Source organism: Marmota flaviventris, chromosome 8, assembly GCF_047511675.1.
Source record: "Marmota flaviventris isolate mMarFla1 chromosome 8, mMarFla1.hap1, whole genome shotgun sequence".
Classification (NCBI taxonomy): Eukaryota; Metazoa; Chordata; class Mammalia; order Rodentia; family Sciuridae; genus Marmota; species Marmota flaviventris.
Genome location: NC_092505.1, coordinates 42,824,415 through 42,848,646, shown reverse-complemented (window position 1 = coordinate 42,848,646; position 24,232 = coordinate 42,824,415). Strand labels below are relative to the sequence as shown.

Here is a 24,232-nt window from a genome sequence, read left to right as displayed (position 1 = left end):
GGATCCTGTGTTGCAACTCGTCTTTATTTCTCCTCCTATTGGGTCGATGGTTTCCAACCAAATTTTTTAAATCTCAACCAGAACAAGAAATATACTCCTAATTATGATCAGTCTACACATACATGTATAACTGAAAGGCAAGTCCCCAGGCAAGGCATACTTTTACTATGGTAGCTGCACAGTAATATTTTCAACTCCATTCCATTCTACCCTGTTCTATTTCATGTTTTTAAGTGCTGGCCCTGGCCTACTACATTAATTTTATATCCCACAGAACTGATTTACTGTAATATGCCGTGCTGGGAGGGGATAAAAGAAAAAGACCCTATTTTTCTGAGTCCATTCCCTTTCCCTTCATTTAGGCCCCTCGGCACTGAGGCCAGCAGGCCTTCCCTCTTACCTCCTTTTTGTGGCTCTGAGAGGACACAGAAATGCTTCTATCACTAGATTTTAGCCAATCTTGGGATTATATGAATTTTCAAAATGGCTCACCAGGGGAAGGTAAGCAGCTATAATAGTAGAATTTAGAGATCAGTGAAGGAGAGAATGGCTCACCTTTCAAATCTCCCCTTATAGATTACTGTTCCTGTAATTACTCATGAGGCATCCTAAGGCATTTGCATTCCATGCAGATTCCTTTAGGTAGCCCTAATACTACCACTCACCTGAACCAGTTAAACTTTCCCAGTATGTCCTACCTATACAGGCCTTCCCTGCATGGCCTACCTATATTCATACAGGCCACAGATTTCCACCTGACACCCACCCACAGCTAAACAACAAACGGCAGTTGTGCTGTTCTGGTTTCTATGCCCTCTTCAGCCCTTTCCAAAGGGAGATTGCTCCCTGAAAACCCTCTGAACCATTGCCTTCTGTAGATCTTTCAGCAAAGAACTTTTGGGGTTTTCTTTTTTTTTTTAATTCTAACATTCTCATTTACAATGTCTTTTCTGCTTCTACCTAGGAAATGCCAAAATTTGTGAATTCACCTTGACTACAAACAGGAGAATGTTACCTGAGGAATAGCTGAGGACTTTTCGTAACTTCAGAGACGTGCCTGCCGCTACCATAGGCACTTGAGTCCCTTGAGAAGTGTCCTGAAGGGCTCATTTGTTGCACACCTGCAATGAGCGAGTCCCTGTGCTGGGCCTCAGCTTCACCCTGGTGAACACAGTTCCATCCCTGGCCTCAACGTGCTCACACCCAGTTTAAAGATGAGCAAAGAGCAATGGGTCTCTCTCACTCCCGAAGAATTTGACCAACTTCAGAAATACTCTGAATGTAAGTAGATGGATGAATGGACAGACTGGGATGGGATTCCATCTTGCCTGGAGAGGGTATTTCTGGAGAACAGAGCAATACAATCATTACAAAGCCACAGAGAGCAAGGTCTGGCCTGACAGTTTCCATTGCCTTATAAACACAGAATTAAGGTCTTTAATATAAAAACAAAATATTTTTAAAAATATATAAGAAATTACCTTTAGGCTCTATAAGTAATACATGCTCACCACAGAATTTGGGATATTCATGGAAGAAAACAGAGTGGGTTAAAAATCGCTGGTCAACCCTATGATCGTTTCAGATCACTCTCCTCCTGTGCATGTTGCTTTACATAGTTGAGTTCTAACAATGTACCTTGTTTTTGAAACCAGAGCTTTTCACCCAACACCATCATAAGCATTTTGTCAAATTAGTTAAACCTCTTCATTGCATAATTTTGAAGTGCTGCAATCTGTATGGTTTCCGTGTTACTCAGTGACTGACTTGAACACTTTTGCATTTGGACCCAAAAACCTTCTTTCAGTTAGGGACTGAACTCTGGTGTGTGAATCTCTCTTGACTTTGATCTGGGAAGTCTTGGACTTTTGCTTGGAATCTTGGTTTCCCATTTATTGTGCCCAGGAACCATTTCAATGCATTAAGTCAGTAGTGGAGAGGTCCCTTGACACAAGGGCATTTAGCTGTGCCCGCCATGGGTCACTGCTAATCCCGACTGGTGACAGGAATCTGCTTAGGCTGAGGCAGAAGCCTGTGTGATCACTTCCCTCTGCACAGAGTGGTCTTCATTGATTGTGCCATGGCACTGATTTTCTTGAGTCCTTTGTCTTGCAGGGTTGCCCCACCCACCCAATTTCCTTTCCCTTCCTTTTAATTATAATGGCAGCTTTGTAGATCATTGGGCCTGTAGCAAGTTGACCACCTGCCGGCTAAGGTTGTACAGGTCCCCTCCAAATGCCCTTTTGGTGGCCCCTCCCTCTCCCTCAGGCAGCCCTTGTCCACACCACTGATCTGAAAGTAAAACCAGGCCTCCCACAATTATCAGCTCTGCGTCTTGAGACAGTCCTTAATACCCCAAGCCTCCATGTCCTCTTCTGTACAATAAGAGGACTGAACGAGGTGTTCTAACCCTGTGGTACCATCTGGGACAAACATCCTGTGACGTCACATGGTCCCAAGGTCAACAAGAGCCCCATAGATACTGATCGTTCTCCCTCTTGGTACAGTGGAGCCTGTGCTTTCTTTTGTCTAACCTTGATGAGTTTAAAGAAACTCTACAATGTATTGACAGGGAACAAGGAATCATCCTCTGGGGTAGCTTGAATTTAATTTAGCCTGCTCTATAGGTCAGCAAAGTATCAGCCCAACAAGGATGAAAAAGAAGCATATAGAAGAGTCCTACCCTAGAGGGATCAGAATCTTGTTAGGGTGTCAGAAATGTGCTCCTGACATAAACAGAGAATTGCTCTAGGGCATCAGGAAGGAGGTGTTGGCTAAATGGAGCTTATAAAGGTACAAGGTACAAGGAATCCAAGGCCAGGGAAATCAATACAGGAGAGTGTGCCACACATAGGGGGATTCAAGAAATTTATTGTCTTCAGTCAATGGGGACTAGAAATCTAAAATCAATGAGTTGGTAGGGGTGGTTACTTCTGAAGACTGTGAGAGAAGGACCTATCCCAGCTTATCATTGGCCATATTCTCCCTGAGTCCCTTCACATGGTCCCTGTGTGCCTGACTCTCTAAATTCTCCCTTTTTATAAGGACATGGTTTTATTGAATTGGACTCACCCTATTCCAGTATGACCTCAGCTCAACTAATCACATCTGCATCCACCCTATATAAAGTCGCATTCTGAGATACTGGGGATTGGGACTTTAATATATGAATGGGGGGGGATACAATTGAACCCATATCAGATGATTTAGCTGAGTGAACTCTAAGGGAGAAAGATTTAAAATGCAGATAGTAGATGGTAGATGCAAAGGCAGAGGGGCCCAGAGGGAGAGGGTGCCCAGGGGGTGGTGAGCAGAAGTCTGGGCTGGATTGAGAAAAGGAGCAGGAGGATGAGGATGGGGATCTAAGGAGGGACAGGGATAGTAGAGGCCTTGGTCTTGCATGTCAGGTATGTGCCTTGGATGGAGGCGGCCAACAGAGTTGTGAACTGGAGGCTGTGAGCAGGTGGCTTGGATCAGGGAACTGGCAGGTCAGGAAATCTGGCAGAGTCCTTTGGGCAAATCTAATCTGAACTAAGGGACAAGGCTGGGATGGCGAGTGTCATAATGAAGAAATGCTGATTTATGGGAAATTGCAGTGGATTCCCCATTAAGGAGCCATTGAAGACACCTCAAAGGCTGAATCTGTAGAAACTGGAAATAGTGGGCTACAGGGCTGGTGGAAACCATTTAGGAATGTTGACTTTGAGAGGCTGATGACACGTCCACTTATGCATTCATGTGCCAGGCTCCAGGGAACCAAAGAATGAGATGCAGTTCCTGTTCCCAGAGAGCTCACATCCTTGTGGGGGAAGACAGACAGGACCCAAACAGTGATGTCACAGTATGGCAGGTGCTGAGAAGCCAGGAGCCTGGAGTAGGAGACCTAGACCGGCCCAGCGGGGGGCTTCCTGATGCAGAAACATACTGAGAGCCTGGAGCACATGAGATAGGATGAAGTGGAAGAAGAACTAGAAGGCCAAGTAGGGCCCCATCATAAGGATTCTGCCTTCTAAGTGAGAGATCCTGTGTGTGGTGGGTGTGAATGGGAATGAGGGGTTAGGCTACATCTCTGACTTGTGACTCATGTGTGGAGACAAGAGGGAAAGAAAAAAATCAGAATTAAGACACCTTAGAGAACCAGAATGTTGGAGAAAAACCAAGAGGCTGGAGAACGTGGCTGAGGGTATATCCCCCGCTGGGGGTCAGTGAAGTAAAGGAGTCAGAAGACACAGAAAGGCAAATGGGTAAGGAGGAGCCCAGGATGGAGGGAGTGAAGGGAAGGGGGGTTCCAGATGTGGCAGAGCAGTTGAGGAGCAGAGGGAAGGGAGAAACCAGAGTATTTCATAATAAGTGGCTCTTCCCTAGCTTGGATTTTTTTTCTTCAGCCATCATCTTTGTCCTGTGACCCTTTCTCACCCTTTCTATGTCCCAGGACTAGACAAGGTACTCCAGTCCTGTTGTTATAATAAGAGAGGGAGAAAAAAAAGATAAAATTCTTGGAAAATGATTAGTTCTGAGAGGAAACCCTGAAAAAGTCACTTTTAGATGCATTCTGGTATTCAGTCAGATCACATTGCCATAGCAACCGCTCTTCCACAACCACATAAACAGGAGCTTTACAATAGCGAAATAATGAAGTGTACAGCCCGAGAACTGAGAACTTCCTCCCATGAAGTTACCAAGTGGGAGGGGCTCTTGGAGTGCTCCATTTATGTAGCATAAACCTGCATATTCTCTGGTGGCTTTCTGGGAGGGGAAAATCCATTCTAAAACTGCTCTTGGAAAAAAATCAACCAAGTTATATTGTTATATTTTGTGCCTTTACGAATATGTAAAAACAAATTCCACTATTACATATAATTATAATGCACAAATGAAAAAGAAAAAAAAAGATAAAAACTGCTTGTGGAGGCATAAACTTGGGAATATAGGTACTATACTATTTTGTATGCTGTTTTCTTCACTCTAACAGTGTTCCAATTATCTATTGCTGCATCAAAACCACTTCAAAACTTGTGGGTTTGAATAACAAGTTGGGAATCTGCACAGGACACAATGGGCATGATCAGTCTCTGGTCCACATGTTTGAGGCTTTAAGTGGAACAACTCAAAATGACTAGACCATTGCGTGGTGGTTCCTAGGTGTAGCCTCTCTGTCCAGCACCTCCTCATCTTCCAGGGCCTCTGCATGTGGTCTGCTTCTAGCAGGACTTTTAACATGATGGCCCAAGACTCCAAGAGCAAAAAGGCAGCAGCTGTCAGACCTTTTAAACACCTTGGCTCAGAGGTCCTAGAATGGAGCTCCTTCTACATTCCATGGTTTAAAGCCGTTCCAGGCCTGACCAAGATTCCATGGATGGGGGAATGGATTCCATATCTCATAGACAGTGGCTCACAGTGAGAGATGGGGATGGCGGGGATGGACAGCCACCATCTTTAGAGACCATGATTCCAGCATTCAACGAGCTCTGGGAGCATGATTTTTAGTGGTTGCAGAGACTTCTTTTGAATACATTTACAGTATTTCATTTCACCAAATAAGGTATTACAATTTTAGAATGCATTAACACACTCATTGTGTCTAGTAAGGCAAATTGGGGTCCCCTCCCGCCCTACCCTGATCATGCCTCTCTGGACATAAAACATGTATTTATGGGTACTACAGTTTACAGTGGACAATGGATAAACCACCTGCTGGCAGAGTGAGGGGCCCCCAGCCTGATTGTAGAAAAATAAAAATACTGTGTGCTTTTGCTGGGGAAAGGAAGGAAAAAATGTTTGTTGTATTAAAATATCTCAGTGCTTTTTGGAAGAAGTGCTAAATTAATTGTGAATGGTTTCAAGAGGTAGCCCTGGGACTAGTAGGATGAAATCATAGGTCACTCCTGTCCAAGGTAGAAGATTGGCTTTCAAGGGTTGAGTTTCCTTTCCCTGGAAATATGTGGCAGAGTTGGCCAAGGCACTATAAGAAAGACATGAGCCTTAGTTGTCTGGTTGATTCAATGACTTTCAGGAGCCTTTCCGGGTTATGGTTTCTGTGTTTATAGCAAGTTTCTTTTCTACTTTAGAGAGAATTGCACATGGGGACCCCCATGATTGAACCTCTTTCTGAGAATACTGTTGTTTGTTGGAATGGGGGGAAATTTTTCTAGGATTCATTTGTTTGTTTTTTAAAAGTTCCATGATTTGTCAATGACAGAAACTATTAGTTTTTTTCAGAAAGGAAAAAAGTCGGTGAAGCCTCAGTTTGACTTTTAATTCTATAACATTTCCTTCATCAGCTAGTGGTTTCTCAGATCATGAAGAATTTTTAAAGCTGGAAGAGATCTTACTTATCATCAATTCTAATTTCTACCCATTTTATGAATGAAAGCACTGAAACTAGAAGCCCAAGGTCACACAGAAGGTCAATGATACTATAGGAATTAGAACCAAAGTCTCTCAATTCTATCGCAAGTTCAGTTTGTTTCAATTCCATTTCAAGAAATTAAAAAATGCCCAAAGGAGATCAACCTTCAACCATACCTTAGTAAATAGATAATAGATAGCTCAATTATAGTATAAAAGAGCAAACATTTTAAGTATATTTTAAAAGAATGAATCAGTACATTATGCTATTAGGAAATAGGTTTTGTTAGAGTCCAATGAAGGCGAAGTTTCTGACTTTAATGTGTAGATGGAGTTCAGAATCCAAACCTGTCAATGTGAATAGGGGAGCCAAAGAAAATGTTTAGGGCTGGTATGTAGAACAATGTAAGGGTCTGAATACGCATTGTTGAAACCTGCATCCGAGGCCCACAAGGGTATCTCTCATTGCTTCTTGGAAGACAGAACCATGATTATTTCTCACCCATATCTCTTTGAGTACAACTAGTCTTTTTCCTTAGTGAGGACCAGGACTCTGCCCACAAGGAGTCCCAGAATCCTATGGATGGGGAGAAATTTCGATGGAACAGTGGCTCTCCAAGTTTGGTTTAGCTCTCCTGGACAGCTTGTTTAAATGCAGATTCTGAATCACATGCAAAGCTTTGATCACTTTCAATGCCACCCTGGACCATTTACTCATAATCTGGAGGCATGGGACCCAGGCATCAGCTTTTTAAAGCTGACCAGGTGATTCCAACATGCAGCCAAGGTTGAGAACACCTGGTTTACCTTCCCCCCCCCCCATGCTCCTGGGAATTATAGGGCAAATGGCACAAGCAAGACCAGCTCAATCCCTTTTCTAGCCCTTGTTGTTCAATAGATCTTTATTGAGTATCTGTTTGTGCCAGGCAAAGAGCTACACGCTGAGGATAAACAGTGATCAGGAAAAGAAGCCTAGCTGGGAGAGTGGGATATAAAGTGAGTCAATTCTTATGAAGCTGGTCTTCTTGTAGGTGCTTCCACATCCTGCTCTGGGGCCCAATTCCTTCTGACGGAAGAGATGGGACTTTCAATGCAGTGCTCTTGGTCCTGGCTCCTCTATTTGGACATCATCCTCTCTCTTTCAAGGGTCTTTTTCAGGACCCTCAAATTTTTTGTGTGTGTGTATCTATCTCACTGTGTTCTTTACTCCTGGAAAAAAATTAGAAAATTTATTCGTACATTCCAGCCTTCATTTGAATATAGAAAATTTATATTTTATTTCTTTCCTCATGTATCAACTTTTTCTCCCCTTCTCTCTGCATCTCCACCTTTCCTTGTCTTTGGAATATGTCCCTATAGCCTCAGCGTCATGGTCTTTTCTGGTTTGTGACAGGCAAGCCTCAATGGTCAGCCCACAGATCTGCAGGAATGCTGCCTGGGTCACCAAAAGTGAGGTCCATGACCTGCATTAATGAGTGCATCTGGATCTAATTCAAAATGCAGAATCTCAATTCTGCTGTCAGAATCTGCATTTTCACCCGATCCTAGGCAATTCGTATGCATGTTATAATTCAAGAAGCTCTTCGAGAACTTTGAGGAATGAAAGGTTAGGCACCTTGGATTTTCACTCTTATATGTTGGTTTTGAGGTTCACTTTCAAATATGTTGACTTATGATTACTTTAAAGTTTAAAAGTTCAATAACCTGGTGCTCAAATACTCAGTGTTCTTAACTGGAAAACAATGTATAAAACTCTGGGTTCTGGTCCAGACAGCACAGCTGATGTTCTTCTATGAACACAAATCTCTGATTTGTCTGTTTATATGGAGGGCATTTCTGCCCCATACCAACATGGCATCCTCAACTGTTTGTGAGCAGAGCCAGATTTTTTCCTTATAGGTTTTTAAAATTTTTTTAATTGTTTAGAGCATTATAGTTATGCATAATAGTTGGGTTCATTTTGTCAAAATCATACATGCATGGAATTTTATTTACTCCATTTCAGTTCCCAGTTCCATCCCTTTCCCTTCTCCCTTCCCCTCTTCATCTTTCTCCCTTATGTAGGCTTTGAACTTGCTCAAATGCTAGGAACAAATGCTTGATTGAGGACCCAGAGTTCTCGGTACATAGAGCATAAATAAATAATTTTGGATTGAACAACTTAGTGCAGTTGTTACCACTAGCAACCTACACAGAAAAGAGCCTTCTAAACAACGGATTTGAGGTAGAACTATGGATTGATGGTTAATGCAAAACATACCCCTGCTTTGTCAACCAGGTGAATAAGTTGACCCATTGGGTGTAATTCTTTAGCGTTTTCTTAAACAATGGAGCATGTCTGCCATGCATAGCAATTTTAGATTTGCTGGAGTATGTGTTCTTTTTTTTTTTTTTTTTTGGCAATAATTATTCAACAAGTTCAGCTGCTTCTTAAGACAGTCTTTGCTTATTAAGAATAAAATCACATCAGAGAGCAGAAGTTCTCAACTTTGAACATTTGAATCCCACAGGAAGGATTAATATGTATGAATTCCTAGGTTTTCCAATAGATGTTGGCTTAATTGGCTTAGGGTGAGGCCTGAGTTTCAGTGTGTACAGAGTTTCTCATCTGATTCCAACACACAGTCAGGCTTGAGGGTAACTGTCACAGAGGAAGGGTCTTGTCTTCTGATTTGCCAGTGTTTATGTTTCCAGTGAATCTCATAGCTGTGTCATATTATTCAGATATGTTAAAAATAAGAGTGACTCACTCACTAGCTTTGAGCCCTTGAAGGAATCACTTGAATCCCACAAACCTCAATTTTCTCCTCTCTAAAAGAGGGCTAATTCTCTTCTCTAAATTGGGGATAATTGTTACATTAAAGGGGAGTTATGGAGATTTAAATAAAATATTAAGGCTACTAGGTCAGTGCCTAGTATATAATAAGCACTCAACAAAATGGGAGTTGTTACAAATAATGGTGGCCATGGCCCTGTTTTGTATACTCAGAAATGGAACTCAATGTCCTCTGAGTCTGGTGGTAGCCTCATGATACAGGCTTTGACCACAGAGTTCTCTACTGAGGTTACGCTACTAGGAATCTGAAATAAGATCAGAGAATGCTCCAAAGAAGTTCTTCATTGTTCTTCACTGTCTTAAGATGAAACAAAATGGAGCAGTGATCATGGAAGTGGATTAGTCATGCATAATACCCACTCACTCCTCATGGAAAGAGAAACCCAGCCCAGAAACCCTCTGAGAAGAAAACTGCCATAAAATATCAGGGGACATCCAAAGAGAAAGTAATGAGTTTCAAATTTGAGAATTAGGTTGTTTTGGGTTTTTTTGGAAAAAAAAAAAAAAGCCCATAAAACAAATTGAGGTAAATCATGATGAGGAATATCCTTCATAGAAATTTAGTCAGGAATCTTTTGGATTGTATTGTTTTTTAAAAAAATTTTAGACTATTCATCAGATATCTTAGAATAAATGACTTCTGTTTTTTTCTTTTTAAAATCTCTTGTTAAATGCAAATTTGATAAATATGTATGTCTATACATATCCTAACTAAATATAAAGCAGTATTTTTAAAAATAGAGTCATAGCACTTTAGGGCCAAATGATTTTTGCTGGGGTGAACTGTAGAATCTCCCAAATGTGATGTGATAAATGTGATGATAACATCAAAAGAGTATAAGTTCTATTGAAATCACTCCCTTGGTTCTCAGATGGAAATGCTCACTTTATACTACTATTGCAGAAAGAATACCAGGGTTCTTATGTGCTCAAATTTGCATTTTTGAAATCTGATCACTTTGGTTGAACTGAAAACCTCCCATTAAAATAGATTCTAAAATATGTGAGTGTGTGTGTGGGGGGGTGTTTCTAAATAGTCTAACAGCTTGTAGAATAATTAGAATATACATAGCATGGAACTGAGCTCTGACCTAATTCTGAATTCTCTTCCATTCTGATTCCTGAATGTTTGTAGAAAACAAAGACCTTGTTATGTTATTCCACAATCCAAAGAAATCTTTAACAATTCAAATCAATAACCTTAACTCAGCATTAAAGATCCCTATAAAACTGGCCCTAAAATGTTATCTGATTCTAACTTTTTAAAAATGTTCTGAGGTGCCCAGAACAACTGCATCAATTGCTTGTTCTGTCTCTTCTGAGAATACTCCTTCCACTTTATGTCTGCCTTTCAAAACTTGACTATTCTTTATGCCCCAGCTCAAATGCTATCCTTTTGAGAAGACAGACTCAGTCTCGGCCTCAATCTTAATTTTACTACTTTCTTGCTCTGTGTTTCATGGAGCTTCATATCCTTTCTACAGCATTAATTATACTTTTTGTTTTGTTAAAAATTACTTGGAAAGCCATAGTGAATGACATATAAGGGAAAAGAACATAGACTTTGAGCAGGAGAAGACCTGAGCTAAAACTCTGGCTCTTGGGCAAATCACTTAATTTCTCCAAATTTCAACTCCCTCATTTATAAACTGAAAAAAAATATTACCAAATTTGTGTGGATTAGTAGGAGATATCTTATGAGAATATACAGGTAAACATCCTCAATAAAGGATAGCTAATATTATCATGGTTATTCAGATCCTCTCCCCACTAGTTCATTAACAGTACCTTATAGCATCTGACACTCCATAGTGATTTCTGAGTTGAATGGAAGCAACCCAAATTGTTGGCATCTGCTGCCAGGATCTTACTGAGCTATTAGTTTTTCAACATCTGTTTTGAATTTCAGAAAGAAATTTCCATTTTTAGAAAACAGCAGCATTTTCCTGTGGCATTTCAAATGTCTCAATACTGCAATGATTATAACTTCTGCTTGATAGAATCCAAGTCAGCAAAACCAGGGTGAAAGCCCAGCCTACAAGTATGTCTACTTTACTTAGGCCCACAAGACCATAATTCTCTGTACAAAGAGCCCAAACAACAAGGAACACTGTGTGAGCTTTTAATGACATTGCCCTTTGCTCAGATGTTTAAATAGCAGCAATAATAGAGCTTGAGAAGCTCTTAATTATCCACAATACTTGGAGACAGAGGAAGCAGGTCATAGAAAACCCTGGTTTTCTTTGATATCTAAAGTGCTGATAACTATACGGGATGCACTCACAATGTGTTTTTAATGACAGTTATTGAATCCCTTTTCTTGACTCCCAATTCCTTTATAAACCTCTCCAAAGAAGTCTCCAGTAGTTTCTGAATTATTTCCTGTAGAAAGCAGAATTTTCTTACTTACCATGATTCCTGAATAATCTAAGTCTTTTTTATTTTTCTTTTTTTTTGTTGTACTCTTTCAATTCTATATATATATATATATATATATATATATATATATATATATATATTACATATAGGGGATGCTAAGGGGAAAGCATGAGGAGCAGGGGAAGGCTTAACTTCCAGAGGAAAAAGTTTTGGCTGTCAGAAATATAATAGAACTGCCATAAGAATATTAAATCAGCCATGCTAATTATGAAACATAATTGAGGTTATGTATTTGTGTCAGGATGAATAGATCAAACTCCGCCCCCCATCAAGATAGAAAATAAAAATCAAGAAAAGAGAGGTAGAGATATTAGGATCCCAGAATTAGAAGAAACCAACATGCCCAAGTGTATAATGATGTTTCAGCACCAAGGACAGAGCCAAAGGGCCTTAATACTCACCCATCCTATAAAATTAGCAAAGTTTTTAGTGTTTTAAAATCTCCACTCAAATGATTGTATACTCATCTATATATTGTTTTTCTGAACATTGGTTATATTTTAGATCTTGGTCTGATATATAAAGACGCTAGCCAACTACAGCTCCCAAAGTAAAACTAGGCAACAGATGAACAAGATAAGTTTATAGTTATAATACTGTAAGTGCTATTACACAGCTGTGTACAAGTGGGGGGATCTGGAGGAGGGAATGATTACTCTGACTAGTGCAAAAAAAGATCTTACAAAAGAGTGGACCTACTGGATATTGAAACTGGATATTGAAAATTGATTTTGCAAGAAAGAGAAGTAAGACCTTGAAAGTACCCAGTACATTCAGAGATTTCTGAAAATGTGATTAGAGGTGACTGAAAAGTAGGCTGAATGGGAGAAAGGGATTAGGCTTGAGCACATCACCAAGTGCTGAACTCAAGCTAAGGGGGTTAGGCTTTATCCTGGGAAAAGGGAAATTCACTGCCTCCATTTTAGAAAGAAAAGTTCAGAAAGATTGTTCAGACATCAGAGGAGAGAATAAACTAAAAAACATAAGAAATGAGAGGGCAGAAGGTTGAATAAGGGATGTGTGTCCATCTCGTCCTGGGAATCAAGGCTGCTCCATCATAACCATGCTTGGACAGAGAGAATTTTCTTGGCTCAGTTTTCATTATTTTTAAGCTGCTCACAAGAGTTTCATATGTGGATTGTGTCTCTCCAGATTCCTCCAAGAAGATAAAGGATGTCTTGACTGAATTTAACGAGGGTGGAAGCCTCCAACAATATGGCCCACATGAGGTAGGAACATTTCCATTCTAAGCCTTTTTAAAATCCCCATGTTCCAGGCTTTCCATAATCTATTTTCCTTGAAGACCTTGCTCCTTGATCTTTTTTTTTTTCTTTTTCACCCTCAAGTCTCAAGTGACCCATCAGTGCACTCTGGCATTGTTTCAAAAATCCATTCATCCCTCCAATTGTCCTGCAGACCACATCACACCTTCTCCTCTGTGCCCAGCATTTCATTCCTCCTACTCCCCTTATTCTCAGCTAATAACTGAGAAAATTAAAGCAGTCAGAAAAGATCTTCACAAGCTACTGACCCATGTACCCAACTAACAGTACCTTTTCTCCTGTTGCTAGGAGAGTGCATTCAATCCCACCCTCTTTTGGCCTGTCTTCAGGCACTGCTTCAAACATCTTCCCCAGTCCCTTTCCCTTTCTCTCTCTCTATTTCTGTTTTTCATACCAGCTTTCCTACATATATTAGAATTTTCCCATTAACATATAAACAGAATTACTTTTCCTATATTAAAAAGTGTTCTCTTGACTCCACTTCTCCCTTCCAGCTACCATTTCTCTCATGTCCTTGATAGCAACGCTATGGAAAAGATTTGCCTATACTCATCTCCAACTTCTTTTCTCTCTACTTTCTTGAAAGTCCTTTCTTCAGTGTGTAACTCCTGTTCCTTCACTAAAACTCCTAGTCCAGATGGCCAGAGACCTCCACGTGGCTAAATCCAATAGCAGTTTTGCCCAGTGGCCTTGGCCACGGTGAGTCAAATCCTCCCCCAACATTCATTGTGTTTCAGGATCCCACACTCTCCTGGTTTTCCCCTTACCCCTACACTTGACATTTTCCACTTAAAAAAACAAATGGGAATCTCAAACTTACCATGAGCTAAATTAGTATCTTTAATCTTCCCCCATAAAACTTGTTTTCCCAGCAGTCTTTCAGTCAATGTCACTTCCACTCTTCAAATTATTCAGCTAAAACTGTGGAGTCATCATTGGCTTTTTCTCTTGCTCTCATAGCCCCCATCAAGTACATCTTCAAAATTTACCTTCAGAACATATCCATAATCCAGCCACATCTCACCACCGGCACCACAACCATCCTTACCTATGTTATCACAGTAGTTTGCTCAGATTATCCCAAGAGTCTTGTAACCGGACTTCCTGCTTCTTCCCTTTTCCTTTAATATCTATTCTTCATACACATCCGGAGCAATCTGTTAAATTATGTCAGAGCCTGTCACTACTCTTCTCACAATCTCCCAGAGTTCCCTCACCCCCTATTCAGAGTAAAGGTCAGGTCAAGGTCATTAAAATCTGCACCTCCTCACCTTTTACTTCTCTCCTCCTTCTCGTTCCTTTCTGGCCAGCTTAGCCTCACAGGTGCTGTCCAGCAGGTCAGTGTTGATGTAGCCTCAGTACCATTGCATTTATTGTGTCTTCTTCTTAGAATGTTCCTCCCCAACATCTCCACGAGGTTCATTCCCTCACCTCAACTCCTTCACATCTACACTCAAGTCATTTTCTTGGTGATTGTCCCCTTCTTTGCCCAAAATTTGAAGCCCTCTTCCCTGACCCTTCCTGTCCAAGTGCTTTGCTTTATTTTCTTCCTTAGTGCTTCTCACCATCTGTCACACCATATCAGTTACTTAATTAATTGTTTGTCTCTCCCACTAGAATATATTTGTTCATTGCTGTGTGTCCGGTGCCCAGAAGAGTATCTGACTCATAACAGTCATTTGACAAATATTTGTTGAATGAATAAATGAATGCAAGACCGCTTCTATTTCCAAATTCAGTGCACATTTCTTGGGTGCCCAGGCATTATGCTGGGCACTACAGAAGATAAAAAGATGAAGAAGCACAGTTTCTTCCTTCTGGAACTTACACTTTACTGAAAGGGTCAAATTCAAGAGACATGACCCCAGAGTCATGTAATCTTAGGTTAAACTTCTACTTCTGCCATCAACCAGAACGTGATCTTATAAGAGCTTTCACCCCTTTGAGCCTTACTTTCCTCATCTGTGAACTGAAGATAACAAAACATAAAAATCTTTAAGTTTGAGCATGAGGCAATTTTTGCAGCGTCACTTTACAGGACACTTTTAAAAATTGCACTCTTTACTACTCCTCTTCTATCACCCTTTCGCCAGGATGCTTTAAATTCAGCTCCCTTTTCCCTGCTCCTGGGTTCTTTTATGAGGGCCAGAAAAGGGACAGATCAGAAGGATTAACTTGGGGAGAGGCTGGCCACTTACTTATTCACATTGTCATCCATTCAACAAACCTGAGTCAACGCCTTCTCTGCTGGACCCTGGGAGTGAATCAACAGAGCCCGTGCTCTCTTGGGGTGCACCTTAGAGGAAGTTAAGACACTAATTGCTGGGAGAATGAAGCAGAAGGGAGGTTGCCAGAACAGGGAAAAGAATGAGAATACACGATTTCAAAGAACATTCCTAAGGAGAAGCCATGCAGAGAAGATGGCAGAGCCAGCAAAGAACTCACTGCCCCACACCTTCCACCCCCAATGCAGAAAGCAGGGGAACAAAGGCTGGCGGGGGCTGCTAATCAGCCTGTTTTCTCCAGGGACTGATGCATGGGAGGAACAATTTGGTCAGGACCACCGCGGGTGTGAGCACCATGGGAGCTTTCAGAAGTGGGGGCAGCTTTTTTGTTGAGAGCACGTGGCCACCCCCGCCTCCATCAGGGCTGGCCCCCATTCTTTGTAGGCCTGGCACTGCTGCATCCCAAGGGAGCTCTGTCACTCTGATTTCATTCTTTCACAAAGAACACCTGACTTCTGGTAGGTGTAATGTCATGGCATGGGATTGGGAAAACAAGAAGGGTTTAATTTCTCCTGAACTTGATGGCTTGCTGCTGCTAAAATGTCTCAACAAGAAAAGAATTAGCTGTGGGAAGGGGCAGATTGCTAGGAAAGCTGGGACAGGAATCCAAAGTTTATAGAATAGCGAAGCTGTATCTGGCCATCATGAATGTACCCTTGCCTATTAGCACCATAGATCCTCTGGAGGCTAAACCAGTGACAGACAGCTAGAGAGGGCTCAAAACCCAGCAGAGCAAAATAGGCAAGTGGCTTGGTGATACTGTGAGCCTAGACTCAAGACACATCAGAGCCCAGATTTCAGCTCTGTGACATATTTGTGATCTTGACCAAGTTATTTATGTCATCAGAATTTGGTGGGGTTTATTTTATTTTTTTTAGTTGTAGATGGACACAATATCTTTATTTTTATGTGGTGCTGAGGATCAAACCCAGTCCCTCACACGTGCAAGGCAGGCGCTCTGTCACTGAGCTACAGCCCCAGCCCTCAGAATTTGTTTTATCCAAAAAATGATAATAAGAGTCTGGCTGGCACTGTCATCCTGAGAAGTCAAGTGTCCCATGCTTGGTGAGCCCTCTCTCTCAGTCTCCTCCCTTCTTCACCTGGGTAAGATGAACCTGTTCTCTTGGAAATAGGTTGCAACAGCTGCAATGGCCCAGCTGCTTCCTGCATGGAATTTGCTGCTGCTGGGGGAAAAGCAGAGTTCCTTGGACCTGACAATGAGGGTGTAGTGACATTCCCATAGCACTCCAAGAATTGCCAGTGGACCTCCTAGTGGTTGTTAGGTAGTTTTGGTATAATACCAAGCCACCCCCTCCCACTCACACATTCTGCATTTACTAAGTAGCTACTCTGCCCCTAGCCTGTGCTTATAAACAATTTTCTTGTAAGCCAGATATCCTTTGAGGATGGCATGCAGTGACTTACTGAACTTATGGTTCTTGTGGGGAATGACAAGTAGAACTTTGCCAACCCTGGAATCTGTAACAGAGACAGTAAAGATCTGGCTTCAGGTTTTACTTTGCCACTAACTAGCTGGGGCAAATCACTGAATCTCCTGAGCCTGCATGGCATGAGGAGTCCCAGTCCCCTCTGAGCCTTTTCTGGTTTGAATGTTCTGTGTTCCCCATTTATTCTATGCCATTCTGTTCCCTGGGATAGGGACATGAATAAATGGGCATGAGTTCCATCATTATTGTTTTCTCAGTTCTCATGGAACTCACCGCTTCTGACCATATATTATTATTTCAATATCTTTATGGTATATGTAACACCCTGTCTCTTGAAGGTGTGAACCTATGTCTGATTCAATGGTGTGTTCTGCACTGGTGCTCAGCCCAGGCACAAGGCCATTCCTGAAGTGCACCAACTAGGAACCCATCATCCATTCAAAAACCTATCAAGGCACCATGATTGGTGGTTTAGGGAATATAAAAATGAAATACAACAGATATCTTAGCATCTCTACCTTCTAGGAACTCTATATCTAGTAGAAAAAGTAAGATATGTCACCAATAACTAGATTAATCAGAGCAGTATATACAAGTGTCACAGAATAGGAACCAGGGTTCAAAGTGTAGGAATTCAGGTACAGGAGAGCCTGTCGGGCTTCCTTGAGGAAGTGGTAGCTGGATTGGGCTTTAAATCCTAGCTAAAATGATGATAGATGGAGAAGGAAGTGGTTTATGCTGAGTGAAGTTCATAGAGGCTTGGCCAGGAAAGAACTCAGAGACCAGCATGAACAGAGTGCATAATTACACATAGGGAATGATAGGAGAAAATACCAGAATGGTCTGAGAGCTTGAAGTAGCTACAAATTCTGATTGGAGTGGATTATACAGGAGGCTGTGAATTCCAAGTTCTCAGAAACTCCACAGAATGATCCATTGGATCATAGAAACACTACTTCTTAGATCTCCTATTTATATTCATTTTTATTTCATCTAGTTTCCTTTTGCATGTATTTTATGATATGTAGTACAGACACACAGTACTACATCAACTGATTACAACTCTTTCTTGGGCAATTAGAAGTCATAGAAAATTTGGGGAGCTGGGGCTGTAGCTCAGTGGCAGAGCACTTGCCTAGCATGCGTAAGGCACTGGGTTCCATCCTCAGCACCACATAAAAATAAACAAATAAAATAAAGGCATTCTGTCCATCTACAACTACAAAAAAATAAAATAAAATAAAGAAGTCATGGGAAATTTTTGAGTGGGGAAGCAATCTTATCAGAGTCACACTTTAGGAAGTCAACCTGGCAAGCATGGATAGACAGACGGGAGGACCAACAGATGGAGGTGAGGAAGGAAGCCCTGGAGAGGTATTGCAGTGGTCCCAGTAAGGTTCACGAAACAAGTCAGAAACTGGTGATGGTAGCAGGGGCAACAGACATGGAAAAGGTTCAGATATGACAGACATTACCAAGGAACAGTGGACAGAAGGAAGGGACAATGACTAGTCTTAGGTCATTGAGAGTTCAAAGATGAGTCTAGAATATTGGGAGAATTTCTGTTGTTGGCTAGTTTAGGGAGGAAGCTAAAGTTTAAAACTTGAGATCTTCTAACCAGCCACCTTACCTTGTTGAAAAGAGAAACTGGGGCTCAAAGAATGTGATAGATCTGAGACCATCGGCGGGTATCCTGAGTCTCACACTTATTTTGTTTTTTCACAGCATAATGTTAGAACTTGTCTAACCAAACTAGCTTTTTGTTAAATCATTTAGTACAATCTGTTTTCCAGAAATACATCATTTCAATAGTTCTCAATACTATTAACCAAGAAATTAACAGTACATTTTGGGATTCAAAACTACAGCTTAAAACAGTCCTGTCAATTAAAATAGTTTGAAAAGACAATGCAAAAGAGCTTTTTGAAACAAGTTAATGAACGCCATTAGCAAATATTCCATCAAATCAAAATAGAGAATGAAGAGAACCAAAATGGAACAGAAAACAGAGTTTCAACAAGGAAGATTGAAATGCTGTCATGAAGCCAAAAAATTAGAAAGTCTAAAAAGAAATGTTTGAATATATAACCTCCAAGACAGCAGGTTCAGAGGTAAAGGGCTAGCGCCCAAACTGAATGGGATGAAAGCGGTAAGGGGGGCTAACATGGTCTCTTTGGAGAGGTGGGAAGGAAAGGTTAAGAAGGATGCTCTACTAGTTCCAGCAGGCAGCGATTGCTTCAGAACGGTGACCATGGAGCAAGCTTGCTGGTAGAAGTCAAGCAAATGCTGGAAGATGCAACCAGAGACGGACATGCAACCAGTGGAAGAAGGGGTCACCTTGGGTGAGTCACACTCAGAAGTAGGAGGAGAAGATTTTGTACTGGAAAAAAGGAGAAGGATGTGAGAAGAAGGAACATTCTGAGGTGATGTGGCTGTGAAGATAGAGAGGCATAGAAAGAGCCTGAACCAGGGAGACACAGACTCCGGAATAGAAAAAGGACAGAGATGGATAATTGTCACAATAAATGGAAATCTACCCGTTCTTGGTTTCCTTATTCTTTATCTAACACAGCTTTCTTCCCCCCAGCAAAGGAGATCTCCAGAACAGTCCTGCCTGGAGCTAAATACAAATTGCTTGATGAGCTCCTAGTGGGGTAGGTAGGGATCATTGGATTGCAGGGCCAAGACTTGGAACCTAAACTTGACCATTCACATACAAGTCAGCTCCTAGTTCTGAGAAGGCTCCCAGAGCTCCCAGGGTGGACGAGGGGTCAACATTTGGATGGGAGCACCAAGTAGGCTCCCCCCAAGGGGATTTTGTTCTCATGGCTGTTATTATTCACAAAAACCAGCACAGCAGATTTTGAAGTAGTGCTTCCTAGGCTGATTTCCAGGAGCATCTGCCGATTTGATGAAGAATCTGATGCCATGAAAGCACAGCCAGTGATGACTCACTGCACACTGTTGTTGTCGTTGTTGTTGTTGAGTGTTTGCTGAGTGCAGCAGCTCTTTCTGGCACGGATGCTCTCAGCCTGGGACCAGAAGCCAGGCGGTACTGGGAGAGACGCAGCAGGGAAAGGGTCTAGTTTTTGGCATGTCTCTTGGTTCTACCTTCTGTCCTTGGCTTCCTACTCTTCTCCTGGTGCCTAAAACCTTCCCAAGGACATGTTTCGAGAAGCAGCTGAGCCAGACACACACAATCCCCTGTCATCTTGGGATCTGCCCAGGGAAGATCAGAATGATGGAAATAATGAAGGATGGAGCTTGTCCTTTTCTCTTCCTGGTCTCTCCTATTTTCTGAAACCTGAATACTGAGGAATCACAACCTTTAAGGCACAAGAAGAAAATCGAGATACCACAGAGGAACCATTTCTTTCCATCATGTTCTCAACTGAGTCCTTCTTCCTCTTAGCTGGGATTCCAGGGCACTCTCCGAGACCCTGTTCTCTAAAGCCATACTCCTCCCAGACAAAGGCAGAGCCCTCCACCTCCAGAGCTCACTCGATTACCCACTTTTTATCCAAATTTAGGCCACATCCTATCTTGTTACATAATCCCACTCTGGTTTGGTACCCCGTTGAGCCCCGATGTGCAACTGCCCGTGTTTTCTTACATTCCCACCTCCTGCTCCCTGTGCTTGTCATTCTCTGTCACCTCCCTGGCCCTTTCACTCCTGTCCCCATCACCTCTACTTCCTTCGCTTCCTTCTCCATTTGCCTCACCGACCATTTTCCTGCTTCCTTTTCCATCTTCCCTTCCTCCCTGTTCCTTCACTTCCCTCCACTGACTTTTCTTTTCGTCCTTCTCAGCCAGTTAGCTATGATGTCTTCAAGCTGTTCATGAGAGCATACCTGGAGGTAGACCTTCCTCAGCCCCTGAGCACACACCTCTTCCTGGCCTTCAGCCAGAAGCCCAGACATGAAACTCCTGACCACCCAAAGGAGGGAGCCAGCAGCAGCGAGCCCAGTGGCCCAGGTACATGGACCAGTTTTCCCCAAGGTGGGAGGATGTGAAGCAGCTCCAAAGACCTTGTCACAAACACAAATCTGTATTTCGAGAGGGTGTCCTGTGCATAGTAACTTCCCCGTGGGGTGAGAATGAGGATCAAGGGACCAGGACTCCTTTCTTATAGGACCTTACAGGAAGTCCTGTTTGATGACTCCCTTGTTAAGAGGAATAAAGATGAGAATAATTCCTGCCCCTCAGGATCAGAGGGTAGGATGGGGGGAAGAGAGAACACAGACTAACTAGTGGCAGTAGGAAAAAAGCCCTCAGCAAAGATTCTAGTTTATAAATGGAGCATATTCAGCCCATGTCCAGGTAGGACTAGAGTAGGAAGGAGAAGGCATGGCTACTATCTTCCTGGAGCTTGGGCTGCAAGAGGGGAGACAGCCCACCCCAATCAGTAAGCATGAACCAAACTGAAAGTGACCCAGGAACAGAGACAGAACCTGAATGAACATTTCACGTGGGAAGGTCCCCTACCTCTCTGTACGAAGCTGGAAGGCATAAGGTGACCTTTAACTCTTTTTGTTTCCCAGATTCTAATGTACAGAATGCAGATAATGCTGCTAAAGCAGACGAGGCCTGTGCCCCTGATACTGGTGAGTCTTTGGAATATAAGATTTGGGGAAGAAATGGGGAATACTCATCCTTGGGGAGAGCAAGGATACCTAACTGCCAATTTTTGTCTCCACACAATTGTATAACTAAAACAGATCTTTCCTTATGATGCCTTCAGAACCTTCATCTCTGGGGCTCTTGCCATCTGAATGTTCTAGTATTCCAAGATTAGGTAAAGGTCTTGCTTCACTTGTCCTGGAACAAATGTTTACCTCTGACAGGTCTGCCTGCCCAGAGACAGCAAGCATTCTCAGGAGAAGGGTGGGTGTGCTTTCCTGGGTGTGCACACACACAGGGTTGGCTCAAAGGCTGAGATACAGATGATTCTATCAATGGATGGATGAAGAGGGTATAGCAAGAGTGAATGTATGCCCTGATTGACATTTTAAAAAATATTTTTTTTCGTTGTAGATGGACACAATACCTTTGTTTTATTTATTTATTTTTATATGGTGCTGAGGATTGAACCCATTGCCTCATACATGCGAGACAAGTGCTCTGCCACTGAGCCACAACCCCAGCCCATGATTGACTTTTGACAATAAATAATTTACATATTTGGTTATATAAATTGGAGAGTTGCTAATGAATTTAACAAGAGGAAGCCAGCTACAATTGTTTTGAAGATATATTTGCCATGTACCTTTTTATTACATATTCCTCTAACCATCATAATCATACCACTTCACACATGAGGAACAGAGGCTCTAAGAGATTATATATGACAAGATTATATATGACACTTGTCTAACCTCAAAGTCCCTGCTCTCTTTCCCTCACAGAGAGAGGAAGCAGTGGTTTCTCTTGAGGTGCCTAATGGTTTACTGCTATGTAAAGGTGCCATTTTGGTTAGTTCCTGAAAGAATGATGAAGGCTATATGCTTAATGGGGCTATTGTAGTACCTGCTGTTCATAGGCCCTCCCCTGGGCTGTGACAGATGTGGAATCTTCCTTGATACACTTATCAGTAGAAAGCCACTTCTGTTTGCTATTAACAGGCCCAGACCCAAGGCAAGAAGCTCCTGAGAAAACTGGAAGAAGCAAAGATTACCATCTTTGACTTCCATCCTCATGTCCAATACAAATTTCCTGATCATTTTCAACCTAAGTTTTATCAGGCAATAGAGCATATTGGTCAAGAATCTGGACTTCAGAGTCAGACTGCCTGTGTTTGATTCCCAGCTCTGACATTACCTAACTCTGTAACTAGGGGGCATGTTTGAACAATGTCTTTATGCTTAGGTGTCCCGTTTGTAAAATGAAATGATAATATGAATTTATATGCAGATTAAGTGAGTTAGATATGTGAATGCTTTGAACAGTGCCTGACACATATAACATTAGTCTTCAGTTCAACGGTATTAGCCATTATGATTCAGGCTGCCTCTATTCTTAACTCATCATGGTCTGCCAAACTCTCCTTCAGTATGCACCCTCAGTCTGCCGGTGTGTCAGCTGGGAATCCTGTTTTCATGGACTCTTTCTCCCAGGTTGCTCCTGAAGCTTCAAATATAAACCTAAGAGAGTTGAACCTTGTTTGCTATAGATTTTATTTTATAGAAAATACAGGTACATGATGGTGAACTCAAGCACTTGGGATGTGCCTAGGGAATAAGAATGTGGTTTTATTATATTTTTCATATGTCTACATATATGTGTATATATATATGTGTGTGTGTGTGTGTGTGTGTATGCAAGACAGATAAGAGGTACTACAACTGAAGGAGAAAGAGAACCAATTGTAACAGAGATCCAGGAATACAGTTTCCTTAAGTGGACACTAAATATAGTTTTAGTCTTTATTCCAGTCATACCTAAAAGGAAAACTATAAGGATTATGGAATTTTCATTGTTACACTAAAGGAGAGATGAGATTTTTAAAACTTCACTATGGATGGGAGCAGAGCATGGTTTGTATAGGAGAGTGGCCTCTGCGATTGTATGCTTTGTAAATTGCAGGCTGCTCATGGAGCCCCAGAGAGCAAGGATGAAGAGCATGAGTGTTTCCTGATGCCTTTGGGGACCACAATAGAACAAGACCTTATAAAAGTGTAGTCTCAAACATGCCTGCTCAGCACTCCACCACCCATGCTTAGGCCAAAGACCCTTGATAAATGGACTTAAGACATAAATAAGTCTTACTTGGAATAGAGAAGACATATTCTGACATAAATAATCCTCATAGTAAGAAAAAAGGGAAAAACAGAAGTTTCGGGATTTTAAACTCCTAAAAAGAAAAACAATAGTGAGAAACACCCTGCCCCAAACTCTTAGCCCAAGTATCTGGTACCTCAAGAGGAATAAGGGAGAAACTACATTTCATTCTTGAAGTTTGGAATTTTCTGGGCAAGGTATGTTTTAGTGGCTGAAGATTTTGAGGTATCAAGGAAGAACTTATAGCAGAGAATCCATTATGTGATATTTGAGAAAAGATAGTGGATAACCATAATGGAAGTTGGCTGATTTATGGACCCACCATGCTTATTTTAAATAGCTACATCATTATAGAGCTAAAAGAGAAACTTCCAAAGATTTCTCCTGGAGAAGTGATTTGTGATGCGCCATTTTCCTTGCTTATGGAGAAAATCATGTGGTCAAATCATGAAAGGCCAATTATTTGATTCTTGGTCCAGGGGGAATGTATAACATTGTGTTTTGTTTTGTTTTGTTTTTTTCTGAGACTTGAGGTTTAAAAGAGAAAATCCTTTTTCTGCTAGGCCCCCTTCAATAGATGTCTTAATTAAATGCCCCTGTTCTTCAGAAACAAGAATCAGGGCCAGGCAGATGCCACACAGAGGGCCTCTGCCAGCAGGGAGGAGCCAAGTCCTGGAATCACCAGAGATTAGACCATCTGTTGAAAATCCCAGCCCTTTCCTGGTTCCCAGGAAGAAGCCAGAGGAAGAAACTAGATTCTCGTTTGCTATGACCTCTCGCCTATCAGATCAGTCTGCAAGCTCAGGTCTAGCACAA

The 24,232-nt window shown here is 41.8% G+C and overlaps 1 protein-coding gene across 1 annotated transcript in view; it reads left to right on the top strand.

Moving 5' to 3' along the window:
* Positions 1-1,155: 1,155 nt before the first annotated feature.
* Dgkg (diacylglycerol kinase gamma) overlaps positions 1,156-24,232 on the top strand; it is a 162,879-nt gene continuing 139,802 nt past the window's right edge. The window contains exons 1-4 of the mRNA XM_027951541.2: positions 1,156-1,281; positions 12,776-12,852; positions 20,449-20,614; positions 21,181-21,243. Of these exons, the coding sequence (XP_027807342.1) occupies positions 1,215-1,281; positions 12,776-12,852; positions 20,449-20,614; positions 21,181-21,243 (373 nt within the window). The 5' untranslated portion in view covers positions 1,156-1,214. The remainder of the gene's footprint in view (positions 1,282-12,775; positions 12,853-20,448; positions 20,615-21,180; positions 21,244-24,232) is intronic.